This window comes from Trichechus manatus, unplaced genomic scaffold (assembly GCF_000243295.1).
Source record: "Trichechus manatus latirostris isolate Lorelei unplaced genomic scaffold, TriManLat1.0 scaffold00143, whole genome shotgun sequence".
Lineage (NCBI taxonomy): Eukaryota > Metazoa > Chordata > Mammalia > Sirenia > Trichechidae > Trichechus > Trichechus manatus.
In genome coordinates, this window is record NW_004444079.1 from 956,649 (window position 1) to 978,536 (window position 21,888).

The 21,888-nt window shown below is 35.6% G+C and overlaps 1 protein-coding gene across 5 annotated transcripts in view; it reads right to left on the reverse strand.

Annotated features, from left to right (window-relative positions):
* ARHGEF12 (Rho guanine nucleotide exchange factor 12) overlaps positions 1-21,888 on the reverse strand; it is a 166,346-nt gene that overhangs the window by 66,996 nt on the left and 77,462 nt on the right. For 3 of the 5 annotated variants that reach the window (XM_023739910.1, XM_023739909.1, XM_023739908.1), the window contains exons 2-4: positions 21,321-21,344; positions 19,975-20,060; positions 18,280-18,336 (exon numbers count right to left, since the gene is read on the reverse strand). In XM_023739910.1, the coding sequence (XP_023595678.1) occupies positions 18,280-18,336; positions 19,975-20,060; positions 21,321-21,344 (167 nt within the window). The remainder of the gene's footprint in view (positions 1-18,279; positions 18,337-19,974; positions 20,061-21,320; positions 21,345-21,888) is intronic. The other 2 variants (XM_023739912.1, XM_023739911.1) reach the window with 1 other exon arrangement.

Genomic DNA, 21,888 nt, shown 5'->3' on the forward strand with positions numbered 1-21,888 from the left:
CCAGGAGGGAGACAGAATAGGAAGCGTTCAAAGGGAAGAAAGAGCCTGACTCATAGAGAAAATAAGCAGGAAGGAGAAAAAGGTAAAAAAGATAAAGAACCTACGAGCAACCATTTCCTTCATCTATTTCAAATACTCACCGGATTCCTAGAGGAGAGTTTGTTTTTCTTCTAGTTAAACAGCAAATGAAAATTGTCAAGGTAAGGTGAGAGAGAGAGGACCCCAATCAAAGGAATAGGGATGTTCCCGTCTAGAACCCTGATTAGTACCCAGGGCTGTTTTATCACAAATGCCTCTGAAGATCCTGAACTTTGTGTTAGCCAGAGACTTAATATATACTGAAAACTTTGCAGAATATAAACATTTTGCCAAAAATCAACATATAAGAACATATAAAATAGCCCAAGTACAATGATGATTAGAAAATAAAAACACCTTCCAAATAAAGAGTTTTATACAAAAAGCCACGATCTTTTAAATACATCTGATGTGCAAAACAGGATATATTAAAATTATATATCAATGAATATATGTGTGCATGTGTGTATATACATATATAGGAGCTCTGGTGGTGCAGTGGTTAACAGCTTGGCTGCTAACCAAAAGGTTGGCAGTTCAAATCCACCAGCCACTCCTTGGCAACCTTATGGGTAGTTCTACTCTGTCCTATAGAGTTGCTATCAGTCGGAATCGACTCAACAGCAATGGGTTTGATTTTGGTTTATGTATGTATATATATATATTCTTGCTGATAATCATATGTCACAAGGATGTGAACACACTACAGATGAAAGACTGTAATAATTAAATAATCATATGAAAAAAATAAACTTTGAACCTTATCTCACACCCTATACAAAATTTAACTTAAAATAGATCATGGGCCTAAACATAAAAGCTAAAACACTTTAGAAGTAAACATAGGAGAAAATTTTCAAGCCCTTAGAGTAGAAAAAGATCTCTTAGGACATAAAATGTACCAACCATAAAAGAAAAAACTGATAAACTGGACTTCAAAATATAAAACATCTGCTCCTCTAAAGACACTGATAAGAAAATGAAAAGGCAAACTACAGACTGGGAGAAAATATTCACAATAAAAAATATCTGATAAAAGGACTGTACTCAGACTACATTTAAAAAAAAAAAAAACTACAATTCAACAATGGAAGAAAAATTTCAAAGGGTACAAAAGATCTGAATAAACATATCACAAAGAAAGATACGAAAAAGGCCAATAAGCACATGCAAAGATGCATGACATCCAAATGCAAATTATATGCAAATACAAATTAAAACCAAAAACAGATACCACTATACACCAATTAGAATGGCTAAAATTAAAAAGAATAATAATACCAAGGGTTGGCAAGGATGTGGAGCAACTGGAACTCTCATATGTTGCTGGTAGGAGTGTAAAACAGTACAAACAGTTTGGAAGTTTCTTTTAAAGGTAAACATACACTTACATATGACTCAGCAATTTCATTCCTAAGAGAACTGAAAACTCATGTCCACATAAAGACTGGTACGAAAATCTTTATAGCAGTTTTGTTCGTAACAGCCAAAAACTGGAAATAACTCATCCATTAACAGGTGAACAGATAAATAAATTGTGGCTTATATAAAAAAACACTACCTAGTTAAAAAAACAAACAAAAACTACCCACAAGGAACAACATAGATAAATCACAAAAGGACATACTATATGATTCCAATCTTAGAGTAGGTAAAACTAAACTAGTAACAAAAATCAGATTATCCCTTGGAAGCAGCCATCCAAGTTATAACAATTGGTCTCTATTCTCCTGGAGCAAAGAGGAAGAAGGAGAGTCAGGAATAGGGGGAGGATATAGAACGCATAGCTAAATGCCTCCATTAACAACTGCTTCCTTTGCCATGAGACCAGAAGAAATGGATGATGTCCAGCTACCACTACTGAACATTTTGATCAAAGATTCTATAGAAGAATCCTAATCAAAAAGGGGAAATGCAGAACAGAATTTCAAATTCTCACAGAATCCAGATTTTTTGGAGGCAAGGAGGCTGGATGAACCTCTAAAACCACTGCCCTGAGATAATCTTTAAACCTTAAACCAATAACATCACCTGAAGTCTTCCTAAAACCAAACAATAGTGTAAGCTTAATAAAGAATGTCTGCCTTGTGCATTACACTCTTTTAAGATCTATATATATGGGATCAAACTGACAACAGAAACTTAACAAGATTAGATAGGAAACTTAGGGGACAGTGAGTTTATGTTAATGGAGGAAGGACAACTAATTAAAGGAGGGTGAGAATGACTGCACAACTCCGAGAATGCAATCAAATGTCACTAAAATGCACATGTAGAAATTGCTGAATTGGTGTATATTCTGCTGTGTATATCCTCAACAACAAAAATAAAATAAATTATTAAGGTAAAAGCAGATTATTGGCTGTCTAGCGGCAGGGTGGGAAGAGGAAATGGGAATGAATGGAAAGAGGCGTAACAGAATTTGGGGGTGATGGAATCTTGATTCCAGTAGTGGCTATGTAAGTATATTCATTTGTGGGAACTCACTGAACTGTATACTTAAAGTGAGTGCATCTTATTTAATGAAAATTGTACCTCAACAAAATTGATTTTGAACATTAAAAAAAAAAAAAATTGCCTCAATTCTACAGACTACTAAACAGTACTTGAATTCAAAAATTCACCACTCCCACAAAATAGTAAATTGTAAGCAGGATGGAGGAAAATTCAACATTCTCCATTTGTTTAATATTGCTTCTTTCAAGTAATTAGGAAGAACTATAAATAGAAGAGGTATGAATACATAAAATCAAGTAAGAAAAGCATTCTTCATAAATTTATAGTATAAAATAAATATAAGAATAAGTAGACTCAGAGCAGCGTTTTACAGGAATATTTTTAAATCCATGCTCCTTGTTGTAAACAAAGCCATCTCATGACCTCCTTTACATTTACTTAAAATTTCAAAATAAATTAGATGTGTCACTTTAAAATAAAAATCAAGGCAATTATAATACTGAATATATACTTTTTAAACAATATCCATGCCTACCAGCTCTCCTATTCTACCTCACATGGACTGAAAATCAATGAATTAAAAGGTTTCTAATATTGGTGATTTGCTGTGCTAAGCCACTGGGCTTGAACAAAGACTCTTTTTCAGGTCCTTGTACAGAGGATGGTGACTGTAAAAGAAGAGGAGAAGGGTTGGTAGGTTAAGAGTTTGCTACGTTTGTGTATCTTGTTTGAATATAATGTATATAATACATAGTTTAATGCCTGACAAACATTAAGGGCTCATAAATGTTAGATAAAATATTATTTTATTATTACTGGGGGAAGGGCTGCTCTTATATTTTCCCACTCAGAAATATGTTACTCACTCATTCATGCCATCAATTAAAAATACTTTTGTGTTAGACTAGACTTACTGGCCTGACAGAGAGACTGGAGAAACCCTGAGAGTATGGCCCCAGACACCCTTTTAGCTCAGTAATGAAGTCACTCCAGAGGTCCGCCTATTAGCCAAAGATTAGACAGACCCATAGGACAAAAGAGACTAAAGGGGCACACCAGCCCAGGGGCAAGGACTAGAAGGCATGATGGGACAGGAAAGCTAATAGGGAACCCAAGGTTGAGAAGGGAGAGTACTGACATGTCATGGGTTGTTAACCAATGTCATAAAACAATCTATGTACTAACTGTTTAATGAGAAGCTAGTTTGTTCTGTAAACCTTCATCTAAAGTACAATAAAAAAAAAATTTTTTTTTAAACTTTTGTGTTAATAAACTCCTCTTATTAAATGCAAATACTCCCTTAAGGAATGAATTCTCATCCATGCATTTGTTCCAGTTTATTTTGTTTTGTATTAACAAACAAGCAAATTAGTTGTTGTTTTCTAAATTTTACTGTGTTTCAGGTGAAAGTTTACTGCGCAAATGAATTTCTCATTCAAAAATTTATACACTAATTGTTTTTGTGACATGGGTTGCAATCCCCACAATGAATCAGCATTCTACCTGCAATTTGTCAGCACTCTCCACCTTTCAATTTCCACCCTGGGTTCTCTGAGTCCATTCATCCAGTTTTCCTATCCCTTCCTGCTATAGCTTTGGAGGAGGTGTTGCCCATTTGGTCTCCTATACTTGATTGAACTAAGAAGCATATTCCTTAGGTGTGCTATTGTTTTATAAGCCTGGCTAATATTTGGCTGAAAGGTGGATTTGGGGAGTGGCTTCAGTTTTGAGTTAGCAGAGTATCTGGGGGTCAGAGTCTTGGGGGTTCCTCTAGTCTCTGTCGGACCAGTAAGTCCTGGTCTTTTTTAGTGAATCTGAATTTTATTCTACATTTTTCTCTCGCTCTGTCTGGGACCCTCTATTGTGATACCTGTTAGAGTGGCCAGTGTGGTAGCCGGGCACCATCTAGTTCTTCTAGGCTCAGGCTGGTTGCTGTGGTTCATGTGGTCTATTAGTCCTTTGGACTGATCTCCTTTGTTGCGAACATGATGGGACAAATAGATGTATCTTAGATGTCGGCTCAAAAGCTTTTAAGAACCCAGATGTTACTCACCAAAGTAGGATGCAAAACATTTTCTTTACAAGGTAAGTTATGCCAATTGACCTAGAGTCCCCTGAGACCATGGTCCCCAGCCCTCAGCACCAGTAACTCAGTCCCTCAATGTGTTTGGATGCGTCCAGGAAGTTTCTATGACTTTGCCTTGGTCAAGCTGTGCTCCCTTACCCTATGTTGTGCATTGTCTTTCCCCTCACCAAAGTTAACAATTGTGTACTATTTAGTTAGTGATTTCCCCTCCCCTCTTGTCCCCTCCCTCGTAACCATCAAAGATTGTTTTTTTTTTAAATTTTTTTCTGTGTGTACACTTTTGTCTTGGTTTTTTATAATAGTGGTCTCATACAATATTTCTCCATTGGTTATTGACTTATGAGATGTTTCATGGATTCATCACTGTTATTTATCGCTGCGTAGTATTCCATTGTGTATGTACCATAATTTGTCCATTCATCTGTTGATGGGCACTTAGGTTGTTTTCATTGTTTTGCTATTGTGAATAATGCTGCAATGAACACAAGTGTGCATATGTCTATTTGTGTGATGGCTCTTATTCCTCTAGGATATATTCCTAGGACTGGGATTGCTGGATTATATGGTATTTCTCTTTCTGACTTTTTAAGGAGGTACCATATCATTTTTCAAAATGGTTGTACCATTTTACATTCCAACCCACAGTGGATAAGAGTTCCAGTCTCCTCGCAACTTCTCCAACATTTGTTATTTTTTTTTTAGTGCCAGTAATGTCGAGGTGAGATGATATCTAATTTTGGTTTTGATTGGCATTTCTCTACTGGCTAGTGATCGTGAGCATTTCCTCATGCGTCTGTTAGCCACCTGAATGTTTTATTTGGTGAAGTGTCTGTTCATAACCTTTACCCATTTTTTAATTGGATTATTTGTCTTTTTGTTGCACAGGTGTTGAAATATTCCATGGATTTAGAGATTAGGCCCTTGTTGGTTATGTCATAGTCAAAAAAATTTTTCCCAATCTGTAGGTTCTCTTTTTATTCTTTTGATGAGCGTAAGTGTTTAATTTTTAGGAGCTCCCAGTTATCTAGTTTCTCTTCTGGTGTTTGTACACTGTAAGTTATGGTTTGTATAGTATTTTTGGTCCCTATTTTTTCTTCCATGAACTTTATCGTTTTAGGTTTTATATGAAGGTCTTTGATCCATTCTGAGTTAATTTTTGTGTATGGTGTGACGTATGGGCCCCATTTCTTTTTTTTTTTTTACAGACGGACATCCAGTTCTCCAGTACCATTTGTTAAAAAGACTCTCTCTTCCACCATTTAATGGACTTTGGTCCTTTGTCAAAGATCAGCTGACCATAGGTGGATGGATTTACGTCTGGGTTCTCAATATTGTTCCATTGGTCTATGTGTCTGTTGTTTTATCAGTACCAGGCTGTTTTGACTACTGTGGCTGTATAGTAGATTCTGAGATCAGGCCTTCTACTTTGTTCTTTTTCTTCAATAATGCTTTGCTTATCTGGGGTCTCTTTCCTTTTCCAATAAAGTTGGTGATTAGTTTTTCCATCTCGTTAAAGAAAGCTGTTGGTATTTGAATCGGGATTGCATTGTATCTATACATCGCTTTGTGTAGGATTGACATTTTCACAATTTTGAGTCTTCCTATCCATGAGCATGGTATGTTTTTCCCTTTATGTAAGTCTCTTTTGGTTTCTTGCGGCAGTGTTTTGTAGTTTTCTTTGTACAGGTCTTTTACATCCCTGGTTAGATTTATTCCTAAGTATTTTATCTTTTTAGGGCTATTATTAATGGTATTGTTTTCCAGATTTCATTTTCAAAGTTCTATCTGTTCATGAATAGGAATCCAATTGATTTTTGTATGTTCATCTGGTATCCTGCTACTCTGCTGAATCTATTAGTTGAAGTAGTCTTCTTGTGGAATCTTTGGGGTTTTCTGTTCATAGGATCATATCACCTGCGAATAGGGATAGTTTTACTTCTTCCTTTCCATTTTGGATGCCTTTTGTTTTTCTTGCCTTACTGCTCTAGCCAGGAATTACAGCACAATGTTAAATAGGAGTGGTGATAAAGGGCATCCTTGTCTTGTTCCCATTCTCAGGGGGAATATTTTCAGCCTCTCTTCATTGGGAATGATGTTGGCTGTTGGTTTTGTATAGATGACCTTTATTATGTTGGGGAATTTCCCTTCTATTTCTATTTTATTGAGAGTTTTTATCAGGAATGAGTGTTGGACTTTATCAAATGCCTCCTCTGTGTCAACTGAGATGATCTTGTGATTCTTTCCTTTTGTTCTATTTATGTGGTGGATTACGGTGATTGGTTTTTCTAATGCTGAACCATCCCTGCGTACCTTGTATGAATCCCACTTAATTGTGGTGTATTATTGTTTTGATGTGATGCTGAATTCTATCGGCTAGAATTCTGTTGAGAATTTCTGCATCATATTCATGAGAGATATTGGTCTGTAATTTTCTTTTTTTGTGATGTCTTTGCCTGGTTTTGGTATCAGGGTTATGCTGGCTTTATAGAATGAATTCAAGAGTATTCCTTCCTTTTCTATGCTCTGAAATAGTTTGAGTAGTACTGGTGTGAGCTCTTCTCTGAATGTTTGGTAGAATTCTCCAGTTAAGTTGTCCAGGCCAGGGATTTTTTTTGTTGGGAGTTTTTTTTTATTATTACCTCTTCAATCTCTTTTCTTGTTGTGGGTCTGTCACATTTTCTATCTCAGCTTGTACTAGTTTAGGTAGGTAGCGTGTTTCTAGAGATTTGTCCATTTTCTCTAGGTTTTCAAAATTATTGGAGTACAATTTTTCATAGTATTCTGTTATGATCCTTTTTATTTCACTTGGGTCTGTTTTAATGTCCACTATCTCATTTCTTATTTGGGTTATTTGCTGTCTCTCCTGTTTTTCTTTTGTCAGTTTGGCCAATGGTTTGTCCATTTTGTCGATCTTTTCAAAGAAGCAACTTTTGGTCTTGTTGATTCTTTCTATTGTTTTTCTGTTCTCTATTTTATTTATTTTTCCTCTAATCTTTATTATTTCCTTTCTTCTGGTGGCTATGGGCTTCTTTTGCTGTTCTGTCTGTATTGTTTCGAGTTGTAGGGCTAATGTTTTGACTTTGGTCCGTTCTTCTTTTATGATGTGTGCATTTATTGCTATAAATTGACCTTTGAGCACTGTCTTTGCTGTATCCCAAAGGTTTTGATGAGCAAATTAGTTTCAGGTGGGGAAGAAAGAGAGAATGTAAATTTTAAAGAGCAGGGCTTCTTGTGATAGGTAGCTTTGTAAGATGAGAGACAGCAAGAAGGCCGCAGGATACAAGTCACCTCCTCTTGTAGCTTTTCCTGAATATCCAGACTGGGTTAGCTTCCCCTGTTACCAACTCCTACTGCATACCATATTTGCTCCTATCATATCATTATCACTCATGTGGGTTTGTATTCGTTTGTATCCCCTCTTTAGACTATATGCTCCATGGGTGCAGAGGCTGTATCTTATTTACAATTTTATCTCAGAACCTGACTTATGTCCCAGTACACAGAAGGAAATGAAAACAAAACAAAGCAAAACAAAACTGCTGAAGAATTAATGAAAATCAGAAAAGTAAGGGAGTCTAGAATTGAATGGAAGTTCAGAAAGGGAGGTGATCAGAGGAGCAAACAAAAAACAAAGCATTCCCATGACTATGCACAGTCAACTGTACAAACATGATAGCGCCCTAGCAGACTGCTAGGATTGAGTAAATATAGTAGGATTATCTCAGAATACTATGTTTTCTCCAATTCATAACCATTTCAGCCTAATATCTTCCTTTTTAATTCTACATCAAAAGAAGAAGAGAAACAAAGGATAAAAAGGAAAATGAGCTATGTGCACATCCTATTTATCTTTCTGCTCTCCCCAACCTCACTATGTTATCATTAGTCTAAGTCAATCTGCCAGTCTGCGTATCTGATGCACTTAAACATGTAAGAATTACTAGACTAGTAAAAAAAGAAAACATACTTTATGTATACAGCCAACTCAGAATCTATGGAATTCAAATTAATGATACTATTCTGTCTTTTGAATCTGTGCTGTCTGCATAAAATTAGGTTTGGGGTCAAAATTAACTGAAAACTAAGCTGTCCTATCATTCAAAATTGAGAAATCCAGCTACTCTAAGCTCAAATCTATTATGTTCCTTCCCACCCAAAGTGAAATAAAAATTGTTTTCCTTTTTCTTGAAAGAAATGTTTTACTAACAGTACACCAGAAGCTGTTTTAACACCCTACTGTTGTTATTGTTCTTAGGTGTGATCGAGTGAGTTCCGACTCATGGCGACCCTATACACAACATAACAAAACACTGCCTGGTCCTGTGCCATCCTCACAATCATTGTTATGTTTGAGCTCATTGTTACAGCCACTGTGTCAATCCGTCTCATTGAAGGTCTTCCTCTTTTTCTGCTGACGCTCTACTTTATCAAGCATGATGTCCTTCTCCAGGGATAACATGCCCAAAGTACATGAGACCCTTGCTTCTAAGAAGAATTCTGGTGGTACTTCTTCCCAGAAAGATGTGTTTGTTATTCAGGCAGTCCATGGTATATTCAGTATTCTTTGTCAACACCATAATTCAAAGGCATCGATTCTTCTTCAGTCTTCTTTATTAATTATCCAGCTTTCGCACACATATGGGGCGATTGAAAACACCATGTCTAGGGTCAGGTGCATCTTAGTTCTCAAACTGACATCTTTGCTTTTTAACACTTTAAAGAGGTCTTTTCCAGAAGATCTGCCCAATGCAAAACAGCGTTTGATTTCTTGACTGTTGCTTCCATGGGTATTGAAATGTAAAATGAAATCCCTGACAACTTCAATCTTTTCTCCATTTATCATGATGTTGCTTATTGGTCCAGCTGTGAGGATTTTTGTTTTCTTCATGTTAAGGTGCAATCCTTACTGAAAGCTGTGGTCTTTGATCTTCATCATTAAGTGCTTCAAGTCCTCTTTGCTTTCAGTAGGTAGGTTGAATCATCTGCATATCTCAGGGTATTCATGAGTCATCCTCCAAATCTGATGCTGTGTCCTTCTTCATACAGTCCAGCTTCTCGGATTATTTGCTCAGCATACAGATTGAATAAGTATGGTAAAATGATACATCCCTGACTCACACCATTCCTGACTTTAAACCACGCAGTATCCCCTTATTTTGTTCAAACAACTGCCTCTTGGTCTATGCACAGGTTCCTCATAAGCACAATGAAGTGTTCTGGAATTCCCATTCTTTGCAATGTTATCCATAATTTGTAATGATTCACATAGTTGATAATAAAACACAGGTAAACATCTTTCTGGTATTCTCTGCTTTCAGCCAAGATGCATCTGACATCAGCAATGACATTCCTTGTTCCACGTCCTCTTCTGAATCCAGTTTGACTTTCTGGCAGTTTCCTGTCAATGTACTGCTTCAACCCTCTTGGAATGATCTTCAGCAAAATTTTACCTGTATGTGATATTAATGATATTGTTCAATAATTTCCACATTCTGTTGGATCATCTTTCTTAGGAATGGGCACAAATATGGGTCCCTTCAGTTGGTTGGCTAGATAGCTGTCTTCCAAATTTCTTGTCATACACATGTGAGCACCTCCAGCACTGTATCCGTTTGTTGAAACATCTCAATTGGTATTACATCAATTCCTGGAGGCTTTTTTTTCGCCAGTGCCTTCAATGCAGCTTGGACTTCTTCCTTCAGTACCATAGGTTCCTGATCATATACTACCTCCTGAAATGGCTGAACATTGACCAATTCTTTTTGGTACAGTGACTCTGTGTATTCTTTCCATCTTATTTTGATACTTCCTGCATCATTCAATAATTTCCCCGTAGAATCCCTCAATATTGCAAATCGAGGCTTGAATTTTTTCTTCAGTTCTTTCAGCTTGAGAAATGCCAAGCATGTTCTTCCCTTTTGGTTTTCTAACTCCAGGGCTTTGCACATATCATTACAATACTATACTTTGTCTTGTCCAGCTGCCCTTTGAAATTCTCTGTTCAGTTCTTTTACTTCATCATTTCTTTTGTTTGCTTTAGCTACTCTGCATTCAAAAGCAAGTTTCAGAGTCTCTTCTGACATCCATTTTGGTCTTTTCTTTCTTCCCTATGTTTTTAATGACCTCTTGCTTTCTTCATGTTTGATGTCTTTGATGTCATTCCACAACTCACCTGGTCTTTGGTCATTAGTGTTCGATGTGTCAAATCTAAATTCAGGTGTGATAAACTCAAGGTCATATTTTGGCTCTCATGGACTTGCTCTAATTGTCCTCAGCTTCAACTTGAACTTGAACTTGCATATGAACAACTGAGGTCTGTTCCACAGTCAGCCTCTGGCCTTGTTGTGATTGATGATACTGAGCTTCTCCATTGTCTCTTAGCACAGATATAGTCGATTTGATTCCTGTGTATTCCATCTGGCGAGGACCACATGTATAGTCACTGTTTATGTTGTTGAAAAAAGGTATTTGCTATGAAGAAGTCGTTGGCCTTGCAAAATTCTATCGTGTGATCTCCGGCATCATTTCTATCACCAAGGCCATATTTTCCAACTACTGATCCTCCTTCTTTGTTTCCAACTTTCACATTCCAATCACCAGTAATTGTCAATGCATCTTGATTGCATGTTTGATCAATTTCAGGCTAAGAAATTGGTAAAAATCTTCAATTTCTTCATCTTTGGGCTTACTGGTTAGTGTGTAAATTTGAATAACAGTCCTATTAACTGGTCTTCCTTGTAGGCATATGGGTATTATTCTATCACTGACAGCGTTGTACTTCAGGATAGATCTTGAAATGTTCTTTTTGATGATGAATGCTACACCATTCCTCTTCAATTCGTCATTCCCGGCATAGATGACCATATAATTGTCCAATTCAAAATGGCCAATACTAGTCTATTGCAGCTTACTAATCCCTACTAACATATCAATCTTTATGCGCTCCATTTCATTTTTGATGATTTCCAATTTTCCTAGATCCATACTTCATAAATTCCATGTTCCGATTATTACTGGATGTTTGCAGCTGTTTCTTCTCATTTTGAGTCATGCCACATCAGCAAATGAAGGTCCTGAAAGCTCGACTTCATCCACGTCATTAAAGTCGATTTTGCTTTGAGGAGGCAGCTCTTCCCCACTCGTATTTTCATTGCCTTCCAACCTGAGGGGCTCATCTTCCAGCACTATTTATCAGTGTTCTGCTGCTATTCATAAGGCTTTCACTGGCCAATTTTTTCAGAAGTAGACCACCAGGTCCTTCCTAGTCTGTCTTAGTCCGGAAGTTCCGCTGAGGATAAATTCCACCCTTTATGTTAGCCTTGAGGGTGGTTCACTGGTAAAATTCCTGCCTTCAATGCAGGAGACTAGGGTTCAATTCCTGGACAATGAACCTCGTGCTCAGTCACCACCTGTCTGTCAGTGGAGGTGTGTTTTGCTATGATGCTGCATAGGTTTCAGTGGAGTTTACAGACTAAGACAGAATAGGAAGATCTAAAAATCTACTTCCAAAACCAGCCAACAAAAATCTTATGGCTAACATCAGTCTGATCCTGTTGTGCATGTGGTTGTCATGAGTCGGGGGCTGATTCAATGGCAGCTAACAAGAACATGTTAGCCTTAAACACTGAAACCACCAAAATTGTCTAAGTCATCACAAAATCTTTGAAGTGTCTTTTTTGACCAAAAAACCCCACCATTCTTTTGTTTCAGCAAACTTGTTTTGAACATCTGTTTACTAGTTGTTTTAATACTGCTATCTTTAGATGTGGTGAGGAATACAAAACTACTAGGGGTTCTTGCCCTCAAAGAACTTAAAATCTTGACAGGGAACAAGAGAACAAAAAACCAAATAGAGACAGAATCACGGTGTCTAAGAATTAGAGTATGGAACAGATAATAAGCCCTATATGTTGTAAAGGATCACTGGTGGTGCAGTGGTTAAGAGCTCGGCTGCTAATCAAAAGGTCCGCAGTTTGAATCTACCAGCCACTCCTTGGAAACCCTATGGGGCAATTCTACTCTATCCTATAGGACAGCTGTGAGTCAGAATCAACTCTACAGGAACGGGATTGGTTTTTTTAATATGTTATAAAAGAAGAGAAAGGATAAACATGGACTCCTAACTCCAAGTTTCACTAATATAAAATAAATAGCTTTCATTATTTTCACTTTCATGGTTTTTATAGACACATACAGTCCATGATTTTTTTTGCTAAATTTCTTATTGCCTAGTATAAAGATTACTATTCATAATTATCATATAAATATGTTTATCTCTGAATATGAGTTTTATAAGCTCACATAATTACTTTTATATGAGCTGTGTCCAGGTGCTTGGTATGGAGACAGGCAGAGAGGGTTAACAAGTAAGATAACGATAAGGCTTAAATTTCCTTGAAACTTAGTCACAGCAATACTTCTTCATTCCCATTGTTCTTGGTGCCACATAAAGGTTTTCTTCAGAACTATTTATTTTTTAATGCATATGGAGGGTTGGTAAATGAGTGTATCTTTCTATTATTGCACTTATCAAAATATACTGCAATTCTTTCTATTTACCAGACTGTGAGCTTCTTGAAAGCAGGTACAGTCGTCTGTTTTCTTTGTATCCCTGTCTTAGCATAGTACCTGGCAATACAGTAGGTGCTCAATGAATAAGTACTAAATAAATTTGAATTTATTCTACATAAATAAAATTTTAAATAAGTCATACTCAATTACTTTTTTATAAAAAGTAAAATCATAGCCCCAAAGACTGTTCAAAGTAGAGAAATACTTTTATAAGAACACTAATTAAGCTTCTGCCCTGGCTAAATTCCAACCAAAATAATTTGATTGCTCATCTACCCCAAAATAACTGCTCTGGTTACAAATAAATTTCTTTTCATTTCCTATCTTTTAAGGATCATGATATTTCACCTGGAAGTTGTTACATAGACATTATGCTTCATATCATCGGTGAAATAAAGATGTCCTATCAAATTTACATAAATATTATCCTTTCCTAAATTTTATTTTTTCTTCACAACAAAGGACATGTTTTTGTTGCTGTTGTAACAATGTGGTATTTGAAACCAACATAAAAGGATTGTTTCTTACTCGAGATAATTACCAAGGATTTTGAGTGTGAAAAAAATTAAGGTGTAGTCCTTTGTAATGTTTTGGAGGAAGTGATACAGAAGGTATTCTGAAAAAGATGAGAAAGTGCTCTGAAGTTTCACTATAATATATTCCTGAAAAATGGCCACATCTAAAATATCAGATAGTAAATAAACGAAAATGGGGTATTAAACATGTAAGGCAACATGCTAAACCTTCCATACTGCATTTACTTCAGTGAAAGCATATTCTTCTTTCTTCACCTTTGATTTTACTACATGACCAAACTTCTCTATGTCTCACTTCTCAAGAATTTGCTTCAGGGAAGGGTGTGGAGAAAGACCATGTGCAACCTCATAAAAACAGCTCATTTTTAAACTGCTGCCAGACATACATGTTTTATGAGTAAGACCTCAGATAATCCTTCGATTAAGAAGTTTCTTGATTCTAAATGCAAAATGCTGCCAGCAAGAGGAGTCTAAAGTTCCATGTATGCTGATTTCATTCTTTTAGACTATTTCCAAAAATAAGTCTCTTTCTAAGTCACACTTTCTTCTAACTTAAAATTTTTCAGCAAGGAAGAAAAATCCAACTAAGATGAGTCAAGATCTTAATGCATCAGTTCTCTTTATTGAAATATTTCATCCCAATCTCAACAATCATTCATTCAAAACACTTAATGAGTGCCTCCACTGTGTCAGGCATTAAGGGAGATGCAAACATGAATACAAATACAAAGTAGACACAAAGCAGGATGTCAAAGCTCAGAAACAGGAAGTCAAAGTTCAGAAACAACAAAAGTAGCAGGGCAAAACTAGGAAAGCCCTTTGAAAAAGGTAACATTTGAATTAGACTTTGGAGGATGGGCAGGTTTCTAACAGGGAGTTGTAGGAGATAAGCCATTCAAGACAAAGGAATGACAGAAGCAAAGGAAGACTACCAAGCCATATTTGGGAAATGAAAATTTGGAGGAGAGTTTGGTACCTTTAGGTAAATGGTAGTAGAGTAAGCCAGAAAGATAAGTTGGAAACAAATTATGGCATATCTTAATAACTATTTATACTTTATCTTATAGATAAATGGGAAGTCACTGCAAGTTTCCTAGCAAGAACTACCAAATCCTTACTTTAGCAATATTAATCTGACAGCAATATTAAGGTAGAATATAGTAGAATGAAGGAAAGGAGGTGAGGGAAAACAACAAGAAGTAGGAAAGAAAGTTATGAGTCTATTAAAATATTCTAATGAAATGATAAAACACTGACAAGACAGTGGGGATGAAATCAAGGAGTGAGAAGGATGAAAAACATCATGATGGAAGAACCAATGGGACCTGGCAAATAGCTGACTACTAGGAAAAGAGAGAAGTCAAAGATGACTGAGAAAATAAGACTTGGTGGATGGAAGAAAGACGGTGCCACTAAGGGATTTACAGAAAACAAGAGGAAGAGTAATTTCTAGCAGTAGGGAACAATGGTGAATTTCAGTCTGGTCATTCTGAGTTTCTGGTGCAATTAGCAACCAGTTAAAAATGTAAGACTGGAGATTGGAAGAAAGATCAGGGACAGAAATTTGGGTCATTCCTATACTTGTAAGAGGGAAAAAATAATCAAACAGGAGACAAAACAGTTAAAAGAGAAAAGAATGAGGCTGATGCAGTATTACGGACATTAAAGAAAGGGCATCAGCATTGCCAAAGGGCTCAGAAGGAAGATGAGAGCTGAGAAAAAGTTAATGGATTTTCAATTATAATGTTTTGCTTCAAGACAGAATGAGTTCAGACATCAGATTACAAGAGGTTAAGAAATGAATGATTCATGAGGACATAAGAAAGTTCATGTTGTAGAATGCTCTTTGCAACACTGAAGGAGAAAAAAGACAGAATAATATCTTGGTGGGCAAATCAAACGAAGAACGTTTCTTTTTAAAGATTTGAAAAGCCTGAATAAGAAAAAGTCAGAATTTTTTTTTTTAAACACACTCTGAAGTATCCAAACTAGAATATCTCAAGTGTTAGTACTTCAAAAATACATGGTTCATTTTCTTATACAACAATACCATCAGCTAGAACTCCTTCATGACACTAAGAAGTTAGGAAGAAGCTGTAGTCTAACTCAAAACTCCCTTGCTTAGTCTCTCATATTTCACAATCCACAAAAGTTCTCCATTCCTATATTAATGAGAAAAACAGAAATCAAGTATTATCAAAGTTGCAGATCAGAAAACATATCTGTACACATTTAATAGAGTCCAAAAGGTACAGGGAGAAAATCAGGGGAAATGGAATACTGTCCTACCACACTGAGAATAAACTTAAGCCAATACAAAACAAACGTTTGGCCTCCTTTTAAAATAATCAAGTAAATCTTTCTCACAAAACAGCTTTTAAAATGGCTAGGAAAGTTTAAAATAAATAACTTGTAAGTATATAATATTTGTGATAAGGACCCAGCTGATGAATTTTACCCCAAGAGAAGACAATGTATAATTCTCAAAAGCTAGAAGTGGGCTTGAGAAAAGACCCTAAAGTACAATGTCACCAGCTGCTATGACTATAATCATATTGCAGTATTTCCAAGCTTTCCTTGACTCCTTAAGAGATTCTTTTTCACCCATGCTAGAAGTCAACTCACACTAGTGATAAAATATCTGTAATATCAAAGAGATTTAAGTGAGCATGCTAACTCTGTTCTGATCAACTCATCCGGGTGATCAGCACTTCTTGAGTGAGTTCACGATTTCTTCCAAAAGTGTATTTCAAGAGTTCTCAAGAAAAAAACACAGAGAAGCCACACCTTACTTCCCCACTTAAAATGTTTCTATTACTACCAAGCCAATGGCATGTCTGAACCTGTGTTAATATTCCTATCACTGGTAAGAAAAATATCAGTACAGTATTTCTAGTCATAGATTCCTAAACTGTTAGTCCTGATTCAAAGCAAACAGCAAGCTTCTGCATATATACCACAGACCTAGGAGAATGGTGGAGGAGATGAAATACAGCACTGCAAAGGCAACTAGAAAAGAACACAGCAGTAAGGATAGTGTCAAGTTCCCAAGGAGAGAATAAACTACAGGAAGTCTTTTTTGTAGAACAGAAAGCAAGCCTCAAGAAATTAGGAAGCTATGTCTTACTTATAAGGAGCCAAAATAGTGCAGTAGGAAGAAAAAGCATAAACTTGACATGCCACAAGGCACGATATACATTTCCTGTTGAATTATATGTAGAAGGTTTAACTATATAAAAAATTAAAATTAAAAAAAAAAGCCACTGGTCACAAAAACCCAAACATAGAACTATGTGTATGTATCTAAATAAAAGTAAACACTGAGGCTACATAATATTAAAAAGTATCTGATATTATAGGCTCAAGTGCCAGCAGCTTTAAACTGTAAAATGTCTTAAATGAATGAAAAGAGCGCTCATCACAGGGATGAGCTGATCAGAACAGAGTTAGCATGCTAATGTAAGGTACTTCCACATATATTTTTTCTTTTCATGAATGTCAGCTAGGAAAGAGTTGTGCCTGAGGAAACTTCTACTTAATAGACTTTGAGTCGGAATTGACTTAACTGCAGTACGTTTGGTTTTGGTTTTGGTTTTGGGTAGAGAAGACCTAGTTTTCCCTGGAGGCCAAATTTGGAACCTTCCTAAAAAGAAACAACGTATTAGCCTTCCAGAGATTATTTTAAACGTCTTGGATCCAGGCAGTCACTCTTCTCAGAAAACTAATTAAGAGCCCAAAGAAAGGAAAAGGGCAGGTATAACTAGGCAAAGGAAAAGAAAAAATATGTGTGAACTGCAAAACATGGTCTGTATTAGCTTTGGAAGACACCACACAGTCTGGAAATATTAATGTTTCAATCATCCGTTGCAAAAGTTGACCACTGAGGTTAAACCTGCCCTTTGTGAAGACTGTTTTTATAAGGTGTCATCTCCTGTTCAGAATAAGCTTCAGGGAAACTTACAAAAGGCATAGACAAATTCTTCATGCTAAGAAAATAAAATACTTAGGTATTTTTGCTATTGTGGATAAATTATGTAAGAACGGCTTTTCCAGATCATGAGGTGATTAAAAGAAAACAAACCAAAAAATAAAATGAAGTGAAAATTCCAAAGAGTTGCTAACACATCTAAATTAGACCAGTGTTACACTTAGAGGAAAAGATTGGCAGCATTGCTTAAATTCTACATGATCAAAACTCCACACGTGAGACATGGGAAGAAGACGTCAAGAATTCAAAGCCCATCTGTGTTATTTGGAGGAACCTGACCCAAACACAGTAAAGACAATCACTTTCCTAAAAAAAACGAGACAGAAGGAGAAGATGGGTGATGTGGCCTGTTCTTGCTCTACAATGTTAGTTTCTAGCAACCTTAAGCTTCCACATCATAGCCACATTAAAACCCCAGGCTCCCTTTCCCTGCAGTAGATCATGCCATGCAGAGCAGACATAAGAAAGGCTGCAGTTATTTGGCGGGGGAAAAAAAAAGGAAGAAAGAAGTAGCATGAAGCAAGCTCCAAAGGTGCAAGGCTGAATTGGCTACATTAGCTTACCATATGTCTCGGATCTACTCTCCTCTGAACTAGACTTTGTCTTCTTGGAGGAGCTATCTGCACAAGAGTGGGAGAAAAGGAGAGAGAAAATATGGAGACCAATGTAAGGGGAAAAAATTTCATAGGGGAAAAAAGAATGAATCATGAACAAGTTAAATCGTGCAAACACGAAGTATGAACATCACAGGTGACAGCACTTAGAATAGTCAGGAACAGCACAGGTAATGACAAATTTTAAAGATTATCAAGGAAAAGACAGTGCAATAAAAATACATTCAACAAAACAACACATGAATAAAGAGAGTCTGCAAAATACATCATCTGACAATTGGAGAGATGACAAAAGCACTAAGATCTCTAATAACCTCAGTATGAAGCACTGCATACCACTTTGCTAAACCTGTCTTTTGAGATGGGCACCCCACAGATGAACAATACAGAATAAATCAATCTAACAAGACTATGATGCTTTCATGAACACTGGGCAGAAACTTGCACCCCGAATTAGCAAGACAATAACTAATCATATAAATGAAAGCCTCTGAACCCCATGACTTCAAAATTAGGTGTCAGAAACAAAGAATTCTCTCTTAATGGAGATCCAGAAGCGACATATTACCTACTCCCACCACCTAAACCTCCTAAATTGATTACTGGAATTTCATTTTACCTACTACCCAATATGCAGGTAAATTTTTAACTATTCACTGATTACTTTTCCCTTTATAGATAATATTTATAATCTTTTTTCAACATAAAAGAAAAATTTATACTAAAAATATGAAGCATCTTAATTAGATACAAAAAAGCATATTTACTTTTTAATAAATGTTTAAAATTATACTTCTAAATAAAAATAGATTTACGTATCTGAGATCTCAGCATTTACTTAGTCTTTTGCCATAGAGACATACAACTGAATAAAAAAGCACGTGTACAAAAAACATATATCAGTTTCAAATGACAAAAGCAAAATTACCCAGCAATTTTTATAAATTAAATACAGAGTAAGTTTACTAGGGGAAAGTTTCAAAATAATCTGCTTTTAACAATGAGATCAACTTTTAAAGCAAGAACCTATATTTTACAAGAGGAGTTCAATCTATATGCATAAAGTTAACAGTCTACTATCATGAAAATTCTAGGATAAAGAACCAACACAACTGAGACTGAAAGACAGCTCTGAGTTCAGAACACCTTCTGACTGAAGAGAAAGTAATCTCTACTCACTTGCATACTCTAAAATAAGTCAATGATTCTGAAGTCTTATTTTATCTAATGCTCCAATTCACCATGATCTCAACTGAATTTTTAAACGACTACAGAAGTTTGTAGTTTTTATAGCCTTGATTCTATGACATACTGCTGCTCATATTTATGATTTATCTTAATACTTAAATCCCTGGTCTAGGCAAAATCTCCAATTAAGATATAATTCTGTTATTAGCATTATTTTTAAATATAATACACTGAACAATGATGCTTCCATAGTGGGAAATATAATGTTAAAAGTTAAGAATGCTTGCATTTTTCCTGAGTGCAAAGCTTTATATTATAAAATATGGGGGGGGGGGGAGTCTTAAAACAGATCTAACAACTGCTCCTGGATGTTTCCAGTAGTCATGTAGCTTAAGCTGTATTACTTCTGAACTTCATTACTCTCAATATTCTTTGGAAAAATATACAGTGTTTTACCTGTGGGGTCAAAATCATGTGATGTACTGCGTTCAACTTTCTGCTTCTTATCTGTTGGTGACTCTCGGTTCAAAATACTTCCATGCCTAAATTAAATCAAAGCAATCAAGCATTTACTACAAGAAAATCCTTAGAATAAAAACTTAATTTAAAAATCTCAAAAGTGTATCTTACAAAGAGAAACTAGGAAATTAGTTCACCTTACACAGCATCATAAAACATTCTAATTTACATTTTTCAAGAAGAAAATTCGAAATACAAAAATTTAAAACTCAGTCTATGCTATGTGTAATACACAGTTTATTTACTTGGTTATAAAAAGTGCTTGAAAATAATAAGCACAGTATTTAATACTACAGTCTATTTTAGTTTTAGAAGTAACTGCTTAAAATTTTTTAGTGGTTTTCACAGGTTAATCACTATCATTTCCATTTTGACAGATACGAAAACCGCGTCAAAAAGGAATGAAACACACTCTTCAACCCTACAGCATGCATGGGAACAGTTAAAAAAAAAAAAAAAAAAGGCAAGCTTCACATTCAGCCTGCCTATAGTTCTAGCACAGAAGATTTAGCCAACCACCTTCAGGCCTAGCTGACACTAGAATTATCATTTTTCCCATGGCCTACCCTATTACACTGATCAGATAATGGCTGAGCAACAAATAAGGCCATGACAATAATGCATACATCATTAATTAGGTGAAATGCCAAGGTTAGCATTTAGTATCCTGGATTACGCTGTCATTAAAAATGATAAATGCACTGTATCAATTAGGATGACATATTATCTACATTTTAAACAATATATATGGTAATTAAGATGAGAGAAAGATGGTGAAACACAAATACTGAGGAAAAAGCATTTAATATCTGGAAGTGAATAAATATGTAGATATGAATGCAGGCACAGACATATTCGACCGTTTAGAGTTTTTCCTTTAATGTTTTAAAGTAATTAAGATTAAATCAGTTTGCCAGAGTTCAATAACTATATAAAACACATCAAAAACTGGCAACCCTTTTACACTCCCCATGCTGCTCACAACTGAAAACAGTCACAAAACAGATTTTAAAACTGAGTCTCTTCATAGGGAGTGATCTTAAGTATCAATTAGAACAAACTTTTAAAATGCTTATATTAAAAACATTGAGAATGTTATCAAAACAATGCTGTCTTCTAGTAAAAATATGCAACACCTGTTACATTTTACATCTGTAAACATTTTGAAATTCTGAACTACTTAAACCCACATTTTCAAAAACCACAAAAATCCAACATAATTTCAAAGAAATGTGTCTAATTAAATTTAACCTAAACTTATGAAGTGCAGTCGGACAACTTACCTTATAGGTTTTTTGGGAGGAAACCTAAAACAAACGGGGGAGATAGATGTAGTTATTTCATTTGTAAGATTCTGTAATCAAATTTATTCATTCTACTAAATCAGGATAGGAGATTTAAATCTTATGCTAACTTTCCGAAAGCAAGAGCCAACAAATAGGTGGAGTAAGAAGCTTGACACCATTTTTTAATATCTTAACTACTTTGCTAAATCTTAAACTGCAGGCACACTTATCCATTCTCCCTGTGTATGGGTTTTCTTTTTAAAAATTCAAACAATAATAGCACCAGCTAAATTTATTAAGAGCTTGATATAGCGTCATTATGAGTCAGAATTGATTCGACAGCAACAGGTTTGGTTTTTGGTTTTTATATGCTAAGCACTATTCTAAACTATCTATGTTAACTCATTTAATCCTTAAAAATAACGCTAAGAAGAGATAGTTATTTCCATTTTACAGGTTTAAAAAACTGAGGCAAACAGAAATATTTTATCATTAAAATATTACACTTGGTTTCTCTAGCAAGGAAAATCCTTTCCTGCCCATCACCTCTCTCCACTCCCCAAAA